Source organism: Gobius niger (genome assembly GCF_951799975.1).
Source record: "Gobius niger genome assembly, chromosome: 11".
Taxonomy (NCBI): domain Eukaryota; kingdom Metazoa; phylum Chordata; class Actinopteri; order Gobiiformes; family Gobiidae; genus Gobius; species Gobius niger.
The window spans coordinates 11,817,699-11,835,040 of NC_136862.1; the positions used below are offsets into that span (position 1 = coordinate 11,817,699).

Below are 17,342 nucleotides of genomic sequence, written 5' to 3' on the forward strand. Positions count from 1 at the left end.
AGAGTCTGAACTCGGTGCATGTCAACAGGAAGTAAAACAGTTGTTCTAAGAATGAAAGTGTAACGCCTGCTCTTTATCATGCTCAGCGGTGTGTTCGCCATAATTATCTTTTCATTTGGCTCATCACTCTTCTGTGTTTATTGTATAATTCTTTATGTGCTTCACTCAATGCAAGATTTAAGAAGCACTTCACGCCGTGCTGCGGCTAAACCGGGACATGGTTATTTCATGAGAGAAAGACTGAAACACTTCTTAGGTAATTTGACAGCTTACTAAAACTTTCATCTGTTATGTGTTGCAACAAACAACATAAGTAGGGCCGAACAATTTATCACAATTGTGATTTCATGGCAAATGCTATTTTATTTGATTGCTTATTTATTGTTTTATTTATTATTGAAAATTGCTGATAGCGTTTGTGCCGTCAGGGAGGCTGTCTCGCGCTCCACTATAGGCTTTCTTTGCCTCAATGGACAGAAATGGCATTAATGTACCTTCAATCCTGTCTTTCATCCCTGTGCAGGTTTGGCGTGGGGTCTGGACATCACACCGTCGGGCCCAGGGACCATAGAGAAGGCCAGCGGAGAGAGTGTGAAGCTGGACTGTCAGTTCTCTGTGGCGAAAGACGACACTGGACCACTTGATATCGAGTGGAGCTTACTCCCTTCTGACAACCAAAAGGAGGACACGGTGGTATGTTGAAACTCATATTTACACATATGCACGAGCACGACCATCTTACTCACAGAAATGTTGCCTACATCTACAGAAACACTGAAAAAGACCAGCTGCATTGGTATTGGGGTTAGTGACATTTGCAGGACAGCTATAGTACTCAAAACCACTGTAATCTGAGCTGTGTCTATAACCATGTGTCTCTGCAGTGTTCCCCCAGACAAATAGAGCACAGGGATTTTTATTGCATGTGCTGTCTTTGCTTTCAGCGTCAGCCTGGCCTGCAGCCATGGAAAGGGAACACTTGAGTGCTAACAGAACCCAGCAGGATCCTCCCTGCCTGGGGCTTTCACCATCATCAAGCTCAGAGTGCCACTGAGTGCTACTAGAGGTTCAGTGCTCAGTTTGGTACTGCAAAATAATTTGATGTATTTTACCTGGGGGCTCCAACTGTATGGTTAAAGCAAGATTATCTACCACAAAACAATATAGAGCTCAGGACAGTGTCGTCAAAACTGCCAAGTATTCATGGAAAAGGACACTATTGTTTGTATTTTCCATTAGTAACCCAGCTCTTCTTTGTTGTTTGTAGCTAACCTTAGTCTATGGACAATATTTGTACCTTTTAAAGTGGTGCATTTCTATGGTAATGTTCAATTAATAACACTCAATCCCAAACTTTATAGAGAAGATGGCTCTTTTTTGGCCCCTGCCTTCCCATTTTAAGAAAGAATTTTCTGACAATCTCTGCCCAATGACAAATCTACATGTATTTAGACTCAAGCTCAAAACAGGCAGAAATGCAGATCTTTCAAATACATAGCAAGTAAACCTAGTTCGTGCTTTGTTAGGCTTATGCCCAGCGTAGGTGCCACCTCCTCTCTGTCTCTGTTGTGCTCAAGCAGTGGACTGGCTGTAAATTATACCTCCCTGTGTGTTTGGCCTACTTTATCTCTGCTCTGAATCATTACTTTTGATTATTCAAGTCTACGTCATGTTGTTTATCCTTAACCATTTCCACAAAGCGTCTCTAATTTATTTCATCTGAATACACAATTTTCCTGCAGCACATTGCGCAGTTCCTGTTGCCAAATGTTGGTATGAATTTAAAACGATTTGGACGACTCTCACGTGAACATGTTTGTTCTCCTTGACCAGATCAGATCTCGCTAGAAGTTCACATTTGTGTCTTAACCCAATCACATGCATTGAAATGTCTATGCAATGATATTATACGGTCGCTATTTAAAAATGCCTTGGATCTACGGATGTTGTTGCCTGTAGCGAAAAACATTCAGTTCAATTTATAACGTTCGATCCCAATCTCTGTACAACAGGTCTGGCAGGCTGGACCAGCGCTGCACTTATCAGCACCGCAGCGTTACTCACTTTGAGGGGGATTTAGAGAGGAATCCAATAAGACAAGTATAAGCAGCAGATGCTAACAGTTCAGACAGGTCCACAAGGTCATACAGAGGCTCTTAACCTGTGTGTGGAAAGATAGAGAGTCATATCAGTACAGATTCATATATTTAGATATCCATCCACACACATGTCACATCATCAAGGTCTGATGGAGGGCGTTGAGGCTCAGCTAATGCTCATTGTTGTGGAAAAAGCATGTAATTGTCTGTAAAAAGAAAATCTTTGAGACATGTTCTTTGTCTCTCTTGCCCTTGAAGGCTCTGTTTATTGAAGCCATTGTAACGTGTTGACACTGAACGTTAGTGTGGACGCCTTGGTTGGCATTGACGGCTCGATAAAGCATGCCGCGTGCAATCTCGATCCAAGTGTTTGGTTACGTTCTTTGCCTTGAAGGGCACTCTTTCTGTCTTCAAGTTTTTTTGTTTAGCTCTTCTTCCCTTTAAAAGCCGCCTGCTTTTGGGCAGAGCTGTTGTTCTGAGCGCAGGAGCCCACTGTAGGTATGCACTCAGCTTAAAGCACTCACCGATAAGGCTGCTCTGGCTGACAGGCTGTTTGGAGTACAGTGCTTTCTGCTTTGCCTCTCAAATGATCCGCGGCTCCACTCCTCCACGTCTGTGCAGCGTGAAGTCATCTTTACGTGTATCAGAGGAACACAGGCCTGGGCTACAGCACATCTGCGGTGTGTCTGCTTAAGCCCAGGTGCTGATTGTATCACAGTGCTGCGTCCCACCTGTTATTAAAGAACCACACGGCTGCTTTTGCTTCTCTTCTGCCTCACCAGCTTGTCTAGTCATTTGCCCTTTTCATTCCCACTCCCCAGGCTTTTTTTTTTTTTATTGGGTCAATGATTTTCAAGGGTATTGCATTGTAGTAGTGCTGCTTTGTGGTTTCTCAAATGCATGAAAAGTTTAACGATTTTTCTGGCAAGTACACATTTTAACCATTAAACGAACAGGCCACCGTTTTTCCATACTGAGATATGTTCTTACCTGAGCTTAGACGAGTTGATGCGTACCTGTCTGGTCTTTAAGCGTGCACTCAGTCACTAAAAACGACCAAAGATGTTGTTAGCATTTGGCCTCTCCCAATGTATTCCTATAGCTCCAAACGGGGATGAAGTTGGAAGCTACAACACTCTTCCACGGGCAGTCGGGCACGCACAAAGACCAGACACGTACGCATCAACTCGTCTAAGCTCAGGAAAGCGGCTAGCAACAGCATGCTAATGCTAACGGCATCTAATCAAAGCTGGGACAGAAACTATGATTGGTTCGCCTAAAGTAATCAAATAAAATCGGCCGCTGCTGGAGCCACCAAGTATTTACCTTTCTATAGGATTATAGACCAGACAATTTGGATGTTCGGCCAATAAAAATCCCCAAAAATCTGCTTCAGCCTGAGAAAATCCCATATCGACCTCTACTATTCTTCATGACGATGTTCCTGCTTTGCTAGTACAGGAAGCTAAACATGATCCTGCAAAAAGAGCACTCCTTTAAAGAGAGCTTGAGATTACTACAAGAACCACATGCATTTCACAATATTGTCATACAGATCTCAGGATATCTATGTTCTATTCTAGAGGTTTTTAATATAATAAAACCTCATATTAATCGTCTCATGCAAAGTAACAAAGTCTGCAGTGGTTTAGGTCACATAACTCTGCCAACAGCATATCCTGTCTCCATGGGGTCTTACTAAGTCTAAAAACTGCTTGCCCTGTACTGTGTAGACCTCTGCGAAATACATAAGGCTCTTGTATTAGTTTAGCATTTCATATGTCAGTCTTCTCTCAAATGCTAATATTGTGGATTTGCAACCCTTCAAATTGCAAGTTGGAGTTGATATCGATTTGCAATTCCTCTCTCTGCCCTTGTTAGAGGTGTAGCCTGTGTGAAATGCTCCGAAGTGAGACTTGTCTAGCGTGAGCTCGGGGCAATTTAATTTCCTCCTCTCCGCCGTGGTCTGCTCTTACATATCACTCTTGTTATTGCTCTTGTCCAGATCCCAGGTGAGTTTTGAAAGGGAGATTTCCTTCCCTCGGGACCCCAAGAATTTTAACCCCATTAGCTGCGAACATGACTAATATGCCCAAGATGTGAGCGCATCTGTTCAGGGCGAGCCTGTCGTAGAGAAACCAGTCGAGCCGTAAGTAGAGCAGGAATATTTGAATTTAGAGGAGCGACGCTGACTTGTGAAGCTCCTCCAACTCTTTTGTGTCGAGTCTGAAATGATGCCTTCATTATTCTCCACTCCGAGTCATCTTTCGTTTCTCTTTTCCCCAGCGTGCCCAGGGGTATTGCTGTACATACGTCTGGTAGTGATCACGGTGCAGAAAACCCTGGTGATGACGGTCTCTGTGGAAATAAAGCGAAATCTAGTGTCGCCGATGAAAGAACTTCCAGCTGTGCCTAGTTTACATTTCCTGTCATTTCCCTGTACAGTGGGCTTAGGAAATACACTTGTCCATTTCCTTCTATTTACTCCAATGCTACATAGTTTAAATTTTCCACTAAAAAAATCATTCCATTTTATTTTGTTGTTCCCAAAAGAGTTTTTTATAAAAGCTTCATTATTTCAGCGTTATCCATAACAATAATGTGTTTGATTTCAGTATCCGATTGCTACATAGTGAATATAAGAGGCCTGAACATTTTCTGAACCCACTTAAGTCGTGATTGCAGTCATTGTGGAGGTGCTTTCGGCTGCACCTGGCCTTCATTTAGGACATTTTCTTGCAGGAACGGTTTGTGTGTGGGGTTATGCTCCCTGTTGACACAGCAGGTGTTGATTTAGGTCCACAGTGGCTGCATTGTTTGTGCCGCCTTCATTCTCTTTATGCAGAGAAAGGGCAAAGCAGCGAAGGACACTGCAGCGATAAGACGATTCTTATATTTTGTTTACGTTTATAGAGCAGCAGTTTGTTGTTGAAGAATGCACTGCTGTCACTTCTTCAAGGCTGTTTTCGGGGGTTTTACAGACTTTGTTGTGTGCATCACTCTGAATGATTTCTCCTTTAACACATCCAGGTGCTGCTGTACTCCGGGGACAGAGTCTATGAGGATTACTACGCACCCATAAAGGGCAGAGTCCACTTCAACTCGGCCGACCCCAAACTTGGCGACGGCTCCATCACTCTCACCGGCTTGAAGTCGTCGGACTCGGGAACGTACCAGTGCAAAGTGAAGAAGGCGCCGGGCATCCGCAGCAAGAAGATGCAGCTCAGAGTCATGGGTGAGTGGCAGCTCTTTCTACCGTGTGTCGCATCGTCTTTAAAGGAACAGGCCGCCGTTTTTCCATACTGAGATATGTTCTTACCTGAGCTTAGACGAGTTGTTGTCTGTCTGTCTGATGACCTGTCTGGTCTTTGTGCATACCCGTGGAAGAGCTTGGTCGCTTCTAACTTCACCCCGTTTGGAGCTATAGGAATATGCGGGGAGAGGCTAAATGCTAACAACATCTATGGTCGTTTTGCGTGACTGAGGGCACGCACAAAGACCAGACAGGTACGCATCAACTCGTCTAAGCTCAGGTAAGAACATATCTCAGTATGGAAAAACGGTGGCCTGTTCCTTTTAAAGGGTTTGAATTCTTCCTGTGCTCTGTGGGAATACACTGCCTCACACGGCCTTTGCCCTTCTTGGCTGTTTTCATGTAATCCTCCAAAAAACAGGCTCATAACCTTGCTCAGAGCTGTGGAGCATTGTCCTTTTTGTTAGAAGTCACTGTCCACTCTAGCCCTAAATACAACCGAGCAAAACAGTCGGTCAAACATTAACATTATTTCACGTTGCTCATTTATTACATAATAATATTGCTGTTCATAAGTCCTGCTGTTGAGGTTTGTTGGCTGGTAAATAATCTGAGCAGTGGTGAAAATGACGTCACTGCCGAAACCAACCTTTTGTTATTTGCATAGGTAGAAAAAAGGAGTTTCAGCAGTCACGGAGCTGTTATCTGAAATGGTTTGCCTTCCTGAACACGGACGGACAGGGCTTCTCAAAATGGCTCCTGCTCATGTTGATGTAATATTCTGAGCAAATGTCACCGCTCTAACTAGTTAAACCAGACAGACACTGCACACGGAAAACAAACACTGGCGATATAGCTCGGCAGGTGGAATAGTACTGTCGTCATCAGCTGAGCTCATTGTTGATCCAAAAACACTCACCAGGCACTACAAGGCATTTACTCATATGTGGTGTTTTAAAAGATAATTGACTTTGACAATAGAGCTGCAAAATTAATTGCAATTGACTCAAAATGTTCAGTGTTCGCCGTTAGCCAATATAATATCCTATGCAAAGAGCTAGATGTCTCTTTCTCCATTGGGTCTTGCTATGAAACCTCCTTGTCCTATAGTTTAGTTTAGTTTACCGGGGGTGGGCAACGTCTGGTCCCATAGCGGAGAGACACCAATGCACTCAACAGCCTGTTAAATATTCAAAAAATGCTTAAAATATTAATATAGTGAAAACAGAGTGGTGCTGGTAAAGTACAATACAAGTGTAAGCCATTAAGTGTTTAGGGTGTTCACTACCACAGTGGTGAAAATATGAGCTTGAAGGACAGCGAAGGCAAGACAAGAAAGCATCATCGCTACTGCTGAAATGGCAAAACTGGACTTCACTGGTCGTGGACGAGCGCATGTCAGTCGTCTTCCAGTTCTGGTCTCAGGACAGAATGGGGTGAAGCTGCTGTAAATTCCAAAACTTCACGACGGAACGGGAGATACTATCTCACAGGCAGTGACTGAGAGCATACATGAGTGGGGCCTGAGCTGATACTAGAGCTGCACACACTGGAACAAAAGGTGGATGTTTTTTCAGATCCTTTGTCTGTCAGAAGAGTTCATGCAGTCTGATCCTAGTGAGTGTGAATATCAGGAGACATATCAATTGAGTTAAAAGGTTGCTCTGTCTGTGAAGGGTAATCAATGACCTTACTGAGCGTGGAGTTGCTTTGATGTAAGAACAATAAAGAGCAAAAGCTATTTTTGTAGTAGATCACCGAAACAAACTCTCAGCACCTACAAAGTCTGCAGCTACGGGTTGGAAGCAGTCCACTTCATCTGCTGACGTGAGTTAGTGGCACTGACTCATTCTGACAATATAATGTTCATACTCTTGCTGTGAACTACAGAGACTGTCACGAAGAACTCGATGAACTGTAAAGTTGTAGAACTAACATGTTACATCAATACTGTAGAATACATACATTTTAGATTAGATAACAGGAAATCTGCATTGTGCACGAGTCTAATACTATTCAGGTGGATTGGGTAAGTCCTAAATACTATCATTTAATTCTGCTAATGCTTTTAATACAGCCTATTTACAGGCGCTAAAACACAGTAGAAGGTTGGTCAGCACATTTCTAACACTTAGGGAACACCCTAATGCTCAGTGCTCTATGGACTTATTCATAATATTAAAGCGTTAATTGCAAATCTATTCTTAAAGGAACAGGCCACCGTTTTTCCATACTGAGATAATGAATGCATGTATGTATATGCATATATGTTCTTACCTGAACTTAGATGAGTTGATACATACCTGTCTGGTCTTTGTGCGTGCCCGTGGAAGAGCCTGGTAGCTTCCAATAGGAATGTGTTGGGAGAGGCCAAATGCTAACAACATCTTTGGTCGTTTTGCGTGACTGAGGACACGCACAAAGACCAGACAGGTACGTATCAACTGGTCTAAGCTTAGGTAAGAACATATCTCTCAGTATGGAAAAACGGTGGCCTGTTCCTTTAAGTACAGTAGAGGTATGTACCAGCTATCGGCCGATATCTCCGGAACTGAAAGTGATAGCGACTTCCCGTGCCTGAGGGGAGCTGAAAAAATAAACATCATGATGAAAATCAGTCAAGTTTGTCCACCTCGGATTGTATTTTAGGTTGAAGACTTTTGCTTAATAATTTCGGAACCATAAGAAATAGTGATCTCCACATTTTTGTCTTTAAAATGAGCTCCGTCTGAAGTGACCACTAAACATGAATATTGTGAATAAATCAGCCGTATATGCCTCTAATAAAGTGACCTCTAAAGTACAGTGCCTGATATTTCCTCCAAACAAGCCCTGTGTGACATTGTATGAAAATGCTGATATCTCAGATTACTGTGTGTGTGCCCGCATGTGTGTGTGTGTGTGTGAGATGGCTCGAGGCTAGAGAAGCTGACAGACTGTGGGCGATTGACCCAGGGGGCAAGGGTGTTCCTCGCAAGATGCCACGGTGACAAGGAGAAGGGAGGACATGTTGCCTGCTCTGCATTTTACCTTCAGCTTGATCTTGTCCCGAGGTGGAGGTGGCAGAGACCAGGAGACTGTAATGAATACCTGCCCGGGCCGACTTCAAGGCACGTTTGTCGTCGTTTTACCCCACTGCAAACGTGACGACATTCGCAGTTTGCCGTTACACACAATCCAATGTCCAGGCGGTAAATAGAACACCGTTTGTTGTGTACTCCTCTCTTGCTGCTTTCAGACAGTGATGTTAACCAAAGGCGAGAACCGACCTGCAGTGTACCGCCACACGTCCGCTGATCTCACTATCATTTACTGAAGGGAACTGACTCCATATTTTCCTCTCTGATTTAGAGCTTTGCAATCAAATCGGAATCGCAATTTTAATGGTTGCAATTAATCTCAAAGACTGCAGTAATGTAGATTGTATTAGCACTAAACAACAAAATATCATGTGGCCTTGAGGTCTGCAACTTTAGACTATTTTCATTTTCATTTAGCACTTCTTGCTTTATACTACTAGGTTTATCTGGTTTAGATTTGGTTTGCACCCAGTATAGACAAAATCCAGTCAATTAAGCGCTATTTTAGATCCATTTTGGTCCCGATTTAGTCCTGATATGATTTGATCTTGGCCTCTGCCTGGTTTTACTTGGGAAGGTCAGATATCTTGAGGTGTTACCACTGCTCAACACCTCTCCGAACATGTGACATTAGCAATTCATATTTATCTCTTCTAAAAAAACATAAATTGCAGCTCTCCTCTTATCTCCCTCCAGCCAATCCTCCTTCACGTTTGGTGCATGATCTCGCTGCACAGCTCAGCCACCAATCTTCTTTAATCCTGCCTGCCTAGCATTAGCGTCCAGTTACTTTTGTCTTTCAATTCACTATTCAACAATTGGCTCTTCTGACCACGAAGAGAAACCGCAGCCACACTATCCATTACGCCTTATCTTGTCCTCTCTATAACATAGCCCTGTGCAAGTCATAAATCTGAATTCATTGTTCGTTTAGCATAGCCAGGTTAGCGCTATCTCTCTGCCCTTTATCTCCCAGGGGGCCGTGCAGCCTTTTGTCGCCGTCTTTCTTTGACCTCGTCTTTCAAACAAATAAATCTGTTCATAACCGAGGCCCAGTGTGACGGAGTGAGCTACAACTGGTGTGTGTGTCCAAGCGACTCTCACCTTATAAAAGACGCTTTCAAAATGTCATAGCACTTTGACATTTGTTCTCAGTGTGTGTCCACTGCAGTGAGGAAGCAGCACAGCCTTGTCTGACGATCTGTCCATCAGCACTGACTTCATCATTTCACTTGTAATTAGAGCTTGATTTTAGCCAGTGGTTTATTTCTATTTTGGCCGCAGTAACTCGCACAAAAAAGGCTGCACAAATATTACATGCAAATCTAAATTTCAATTTGAATGGTTGAAATGTTAAGACTTTGTTTTCGTCTTTGCACTCTATGGGATCTTTGTGTTTTAAAACCTGCTGCCCCTCATAGCTTAGACTTTTGCAAAGATGTTCAGAAATGTATATGATCCTTTTGTTCGTTTAGCTGTGGATCTTAGGGATGTGTTTTAAAATGTGCACTGTGAGCCTAATCTAATCGCTATACTTGTCAGCCAAAAGCCCTGCTTTGATTCACTGCATATCTGTATGTTCGAGATAATCCAACATTTCTGCTGCGTTGCGTGAGTTCACGCCCTGTCACTCCCCAATTTGGGTCATTTCCTCGATATACATCCAACTTCAATCACTGTATGATCTTGTTTACACTTTAAAGGAACAGGCCACCATTTTTCCATACCGAGATATGTTCTTACCTGAGCTTATACGAGTTGATGCGTACCTGACCGGTCTTTGTGTGTGCCCTCAGTCACGCAAAACGACCAAAGATGTTGTTAGCATTTGGCCTCTCCCAATGTATTCCTATAGCTCCAAATGGGGGTGAAGTTGGAAGCGACCAAGCTCTTCCACGGGCACAAAGACCAAACGGGTATGTACGGGTATGTACGGGTATGTACGGGTATGTACGGGTATGTACAGGGTATTTACCGGGTATGTACAACTTGTCTAAGCTCGGGTAAGAACTTATCTCAGTATGTAGAAACGGTGGCCTGTTCCTTTAAATACACAGCAGTTAAATATCTGCCTAACTTTCATGGCAACAAGTTTAACACTCTTAAAAAAAAAAGCCTGAGCTAACAGATAGATCAGCCAAGCAAAGCATAGAGCAGATCAGTCATTAAAGCTGCCCTTTATGAAACATGCTTTACCAATCTCATTAAGCTCTCTACATACATTTTAAAATTGAAAAAGTTAGGCTAGCGGATAAACATGATTGACTCAATTCGGATTAAATGACTCGTATTGGATAAATGATACCATAAGGAAATGAAATCTCTTATTCTGTTATACACCTATTATCGACCTCGGTTTATTATATTTTATTGTATTTGATAGATCCCCTTCACAAGACTGGACATATAGACCTTTATTGATATTAGAAATTATATGCAATAACTTCACAGCTGATAGCATTGCTGGTAGAAAACAACCCTTTTGTGAAAGACGTCAGCGTGCAGTTCCAGGTGGTAACATGAACCCTCGAGTTGAATTAGTCAAGAGTTGCGTCTGCCAGTCGACTCATAATCCTTGCATTCTGCTTGATAATCCCACCACAACCGCGCAAATGCCTGATTCAGCTCTTGAGGCATTATTACCTCACTGCACATTAGTCCTGGGTTTATAATGTGGCTTAGTAATCTCCTGTTTGTTCAACACCTGCCTGTCCGACTGTCACAATAATTACAGTATTGACCAATTCAATAAATCAAAGAAGACGAAAATTATAGTATTTTTGGGCTTCACATAAATCGTCTGATGTTTTTTTTGATTTTCACTTAGGTTTGATTGTGCTTCATATTTATTTCTACTCAAATGTTAATTCATACATGGGTGTCTGTGTGTCTGTCTGGACGTGGTCTGTCTTTAATTTGGGATTATTTGTTTTTCAAACCTCCCCCTCATATCTTTTAGTGTTTGCACAGGTTTCTCTGGAAGATTTGACTCTAAACTCCATGCGCTCGTGTTTGTTGTGCTGCCATTATCGTGACTGACAGTTCCTATAATGACGGCAGCTGTATCAATTACTCTGATCACCATTTCTCATTACACTGACGTCTTCTGAGAACCAAACATAGAACTCGCACAATATCTCTAGTGGTGGAGCAGATTAAGCCCATTTTTTGCCAAATCGTTCACATTGTGTTCTCAGGACCTGGTGTTTCAGAAAAGCCAATTAGCTGCCCCAAAAAATTCCACACGGGCACCGTTTTCTAAGAGGGTTTTCAGTAATACCTTTTGCTGCAAAATGGAGCACACTTCAGGTCTCTCATAATGATGTTTTTGTTTCCTCACCTTACCTTAGCTTACAAAAATCATGATCTTTAGTTCCAAATCACCCTCGTTTTCCAAAGCAGTGATTCTCAAGTGGTGGGCTGAGACCCTAAAGTGGATTGCTGAGCAGTTTTCAGTGGGTCATCGGGTTGTTTTTAATCATAATTTCAGCGTTTTTGGCTTATGTAATGTATATTCAACAAGTATTTTGGACACTATTTCCCGTCCCAGGCTGATTGTGGGTCATTCTAGTTGAGAATCACTGATCTAAAGGACTATGAGGAGGTCATACACTCACACTTCTCACAGAGTTGTGCAATTTGAGACACAAATTTTTAGCCTAGGGAAAAAAAAAAGGTAAAAATGACCATCAAAAACATGAAAAGGTTTGACCATACTGAATGTTTTTGGCAGGTAACAGGTTTTTCTGAAATGGTTGGATCCAGATAATATTATACCAATTATCACACAGTGAACCATTTTGGCCATTGGTTGTAAGTGACAATGTTTTCTACTCTTTGTGTCTGCAGTGAAGCCGTCTCGACCCCGGTGCTCCACTGAAGGCCCCACTCAGGAGGGGAAGAACGTTGTGCTGAGGTGCGTCTCCAGCGATGGCACCAGCCCACTGAAGTACACCTGGGAGAAGACCAGTGGGAACAAGCTGCTGCCCCCCACCGCCACACTGGGTGAGACATTTTCACATACTACGGGGTCAGGAAGTATCTTATCCCTGTATTTATTCCTCTGTTATTCACATAAAGCCGGAAACCTTTCTGTATCAGGTTCAGTGAATCTTCCACAAACAGCAAGAGCAATGGGATGGGTCTCGCTACAACTCAACTTTCATGCAATTAAAAAGATTACCAGCACACACACATGCAAATTACTTTCAACAAACTAGGTATAAGGTTCATTATAGGCAGTTTTTTTTCCCTTCGAAGCCTCAAGGTGAAGATTTTCCAGTTGCCAGTTCCATAATTTGGAAGTATGGAGAGAAAATTAGGCTTTCTCATATTTAGTCTATACTCAATACAGGAAAAATTACCATATCGGATATCGGATACTGAACCGATACCAGTTTTGGCTCCCAATGCCTTAATACACCACTTCTACCACCTAAATCTAAGTGAATATGGGCATGCTGTGTATCATTTTGAAGAATTCAATCGCTGAGTTAGTTCTAACCTCTGCAAATGTATTTTTGATCGCAGCGCAAAATGCTGCGGTTAGCATCAGTATGCTAAAGCTAGCGGACACACGCTAATGCTAATCTGGGTCAGAAACTATGATAGAAATACCTAATGTAGCCTAGTAAAGTAAAAAAGGCCACTGCTGAAGCCAATCACTTCATGTGAGTTGTTTATATTAATGTAACCTAAAGCCTGTCATATACCCAAGGATATTTAGTGTGGAAAAGTCCAGTGATCCTTGTTAAATGTTTATCCAAGAGTTTATCATATCATATCATATAATTGATAATTGATCTGTAACATCATGACAATAAAAATATGACTTTATTGATCTTGAAATGGAGAAAAGAGTCAATTAAATTTTTCACTCAGAGACAGCTACTTTTAAGAAAGTCTCTTGGTATCGGTAAATATCGGATATCGGCAGATACTCAAACCCCGGTATCGGTATAGGGAGCAAAAAAGCTGGATCGGTGCATCTCTACTGGGAACCACCAATATCGTTTGAATACTTCTATTATATCTATTGCTAATGTGTTACTGCAGGATAATCCATGAAGAGTTGTAAGAAGTCTGAAAACTTTCTAAACCTTTTGTACAAGTCAGTTGAAGCCTGTTTTCGTCACAGACCTTCCCGTCTAACAATGCCGTTGCTCTGATCCTTTGCTCTAGATACAGCTGGAGGAACCCTTACTGTCAAAAATGCATCTGTCGGCGCATCTGGCACGTACCGCTGCACTGCCAGCAACCGGGTCGGGAGTGACGAATGTGTGCTGCAACTTAATGTGACGCCTCGTAAGTATCCCGCTCGCTTTGGTCCGACTGCCTCCAGGACGGGTCACACTGACCTGGTTTGTTTACATTCGCTTTGTAGTGTTTTATGAGAAAAGTCATCCGAGATTATCCTTGTTTTAAACTGATGGATTATAATCCTTTTTTGTTTAACAGCTGTAGTTGTAGTTATGAAAGTGCCCAAACCAAGAGTGTGATGTACAAATACTTGTTTTTTTGTTTTCAACTTTAATCTAGAAATGTACAGTGATAAATGATAGTAGTTTATTGATCTTTTGCTGTAACAATGCTCTTATTACACAATGCTTCCCTACAAAACACTGCTGATTTTCAAAAGAGGAAAGGAGGTTTATTTGGAAATGCAATGTCTCAAAATATCACATTTCCTGAAACTAAATGTCTTCTGTTTTTCCCTGTGTTTTTAGCTCCCAACACAGCTGGAATTATCGCTGGATCAATCATCGCTGTGCTGCTCATCCTCCTCATTATTGCAATCATCCTGTTCTGCTTCTGCCGTATGCGTCACAAAAAGAAGTACGAGAAGGAAATCTGCAACGAGATCAGGTACGAGCGCTAAAACTTCCAGAAATATTGCTATTTTTTCCTCAGGAGCCGAGGTATGAACAATTACACTTGGCCTCAGCAACCCCTACTACGCCCACTAAAATGTATTTCCACCCTCAGCATTTTCTTTTTAGCCCTCCTCAAATAAACAGCTGTGGTAATCAGTTTGAAAGCTTTGTTTGCTCTGTGGACTGTGTGTCATGTCTGGGCTGGGTGCACCCCCCCCCCCTCTCTGTCGTGGTGCGCCTGTGGCCTGCACAAGCCCAGGGTTTAGCATCATTCTGCTGTGGACCAAATGTGTCTCAGACCACAGTGACTCTGCTAACAGTGTGGGACAAAGAGGATTAGACCACTGCTCCTGTCTCGTACACACGCTCTAATACCAAAACACCACAGCATGAAGCTCTGCTCTGCACAAGCCCAGGCCCCTGCGGCTCCGTCTGATCGAGCGTCTAACTGGATTATTACTGCTTATTAGCCGTTAATGTGGTGGCAGAGGGAGTACGGGGCATTGCTGTGTTTGGTAGCTCTTCAGTGACTGCAGGCCTGTAAGCAGCGACTGGGCAATGGCTGCACCCTCAGCCACAGTCTAATTATTACTTGGTCTTTGTTGAGTCAAATGCTGCCAGTCCTAAAATAACCAATGCAAGGTACACCCCTTTCATTGTGTTCGGCTGAATTACAGTAGACAGTATCTTTTACCTTTTACAAATGCATGTGAGGAGTTTCTAGTGTTTGAGTGAAGAGAATAATCTCTGTCGTCTGTGTTTTCAGAGAGGACGTGCCGCCTCCTAAGAGCCGTGTTTCGACAGCGCGCAGCTTCACTGTGGGCAGCCAGCGCTCGTCCCTGGGCTCCATGTCGCCCTCTAATATGTCAAATAACCTGCATGAATACGTCAAACCTCAGTATGACAAGCCTCAGTATGACAAGATCCCCTCTTCAGATGAGTTCGAGAGGCCGCCGAGTCACGCGGCTCTGCCCCCTCCCACCGCCTCCAGGATGGCAGGGCCCAACCTCAGCCGCATGGGGGCCATCCCCGTCATGATCCCGGCACAGAACAGAGACGGCTCAATTGTCTAGCACTGCCTTCTTCAGGAAGAGACTGTGCAGCACAAAGGTGGATGTGGGGAGTATAATGAAGATGTACGGGAGCTGGGAGAGGCCCTGGTGAAGTGGATTGTAGCTGGTTACAACAGAGGTCTCTCTGTTTATGAAGACAAGGCTCTGCTGTGGAGCTGGACAAATGTGTTGTACTGGAATCACAACAGAGCACATGAACCTTTTTTATCAAATATTGAAGTTGAGTTGATATACTCCTGGATGGTAAATATACAAACAATATTGTACATAAATGAATGCATGTTGTTTTTATTAGATGGCCCTTACTGTAAAGTTGCTGTGTGTCCAGAAAGGCCTTTAATTGGCCAACTGTACAGCTGTATGTGTGTGTACATAGTACTGTGTGTAAAGGAATGGGAGATTGAAAACTTTGCATGTATGTCTGTAAACCTATTTGAAGGAGAACCTTAACATTACACATTTAGTTGACTTTTAGTGTAATCTGAAAACTTGGACTGTTTGAATTTGTTCAGTCCGGGCTGTAGGCAACAGGATTGGCCGGTCGTGAAGGGGCGGTACCTGCTACAGCTCTTGTGATTGGGTGGATTCTGCTTATCAAAGACAATAGGCCAGTTTCTACCCCCTTCCTGCCTCAAAAATAACAGGTTTGACCTAATATTAAGACCAGCTGGACTTTAGGCTTCATTGAGCAATCACCTCTGATTAAGTTTGACTGTCGGGAGGAAACAACCAACAGTGACCACAAGAGGGCAAATTGCTGCTGTATTTAAATGACAGACATGGCAGAGAAAAAGCATCTTGTGATAAAACAGATTTAAATTCACTAAAGAATCTGGCTACCATCTTTGCCTTTTCATGATATGAATGTGCCATAGGGAAACAAATGTTTCATCTGAAGCTGGATCATTCAATGAAACTACAAGAATCACTGAATCCATTCAAAAACAAGCTCTGAGAAATCCATTAGTTTTGCCTTATGCTAATCCTTATTGAGCCTTAGCCTCTTTGTCCTGCCCTCGTCCCTGGACCCTCACAGCTGGACTTATCTTGTGCCTTTTTTAGCCCCGTTCAGTTCTGTTCCAAAGTGTTCGGTTGTTCTGGCTATTACACTGCCAACAACTGGAAACAAGTTTAGGTTTACCTTCTTTATCCAGCACCAATCTGATCAACATGTTCTTATGATATTGTTTTAAAGCCTTTTATTACTTATTTTTTATCTCATCTCGTTACGTTGTATGAAATTACAGAAATGTTTGTGTCCATAATGATATGAAGAAGTGTGTTTGATTGAACTAATTCCAATGCAGCTGAATGACATTTTTTGAAAGTGACTCGCTGTATCCTTGCTTGTTGCCGTGCTGTGCTTGGCGAATGTTAAAAGCTGAGGGTTACACCATTGTCAGTACTGTGTCACTGCAATGGCGGCCTGGTATCTACAAACTGGGTAACACTACATTTAGTCTGTGGGTCTGTTTGGGAACAGCTGTACAGCAGATGGCACATTTTTCCTGCACCTGTTGATGAATTGTAGCAAACATTTAGGGAGTCCCTTTTAGCTCTAAACATTCACAAATATTACTAACAATGTTAATTGTAGCTTGAATTGGTGTGCTTTTATTGTACGAGAGATATCCTGCTTTTTTCTTTGTGTATTTTTGTGTTGTACTTTTAAATAATAAAACATGAATGAAAAAAGAAAAAAAGTTTGTTCCTCCTCAATTAAAAACAATCAATGGCATTCCTCTGGTCTTTAGCCGGGGTCACTCCTCACAACCTTAGCCCCAGCGGCTCTCGGAGTGTGATTAATTCTAATCTGCTGCTGTAGCGGCTCTTACACTCAGGTGAGGTGACTTTCTAACGACTTAATGACTGTAATTAATCAATGAGGCGAGCAGCCACAGTCACGGCCTGCCACGGCCAATGCTCTTCATTCAGCCCCTGCACAAACATGCAAAGGTTGTTAA

General features: G+C 42.7%; 1 protein-coding gene across 1 annotated transcript in view; it reads left to right on the forward strand.

Moving 5' to 3' along the window:
- cxadr (CXADR Ig-like cell adhesion molecule) overlaps positions 1 to 17,022 on the forward strand; it is a 36,329-nt gene extending 19,307 nt beyond the window's left edge. Inside the window, exons 2-7 of the mRNA XM_079565850.1 lie at positions 524 to 693; positions 5,130 to 5,334; positions 12,282 to 12,437; positions 13,614 to 13,736; positions 14,159 to 14,297; positions 15,072 to 17,022. Of these exons, the coding sequence (XP_079421976.1) occupies positions 524 to 693; positions 5,130 to 5,334; positions 12,282 to 12,437; positions 13,614 to 13,736; positions 14,159 to 14,297; positions 15,072 to 15,378 (1,100 nt within the window). The 3' untranslated portion in view covers positions 15,379 to 17,022. The remainder of the gene's footprint in view (positions 1 to 523; positions 694 to 5,129; positions 5,335 to 12,281; positions 12,438 to 13,613; positions 13,737 to 14,158; positions 14,298 to 15,071) is intronic.
- Positions 17,023 to 17,342: the final 320 nt, after the last annotated feature.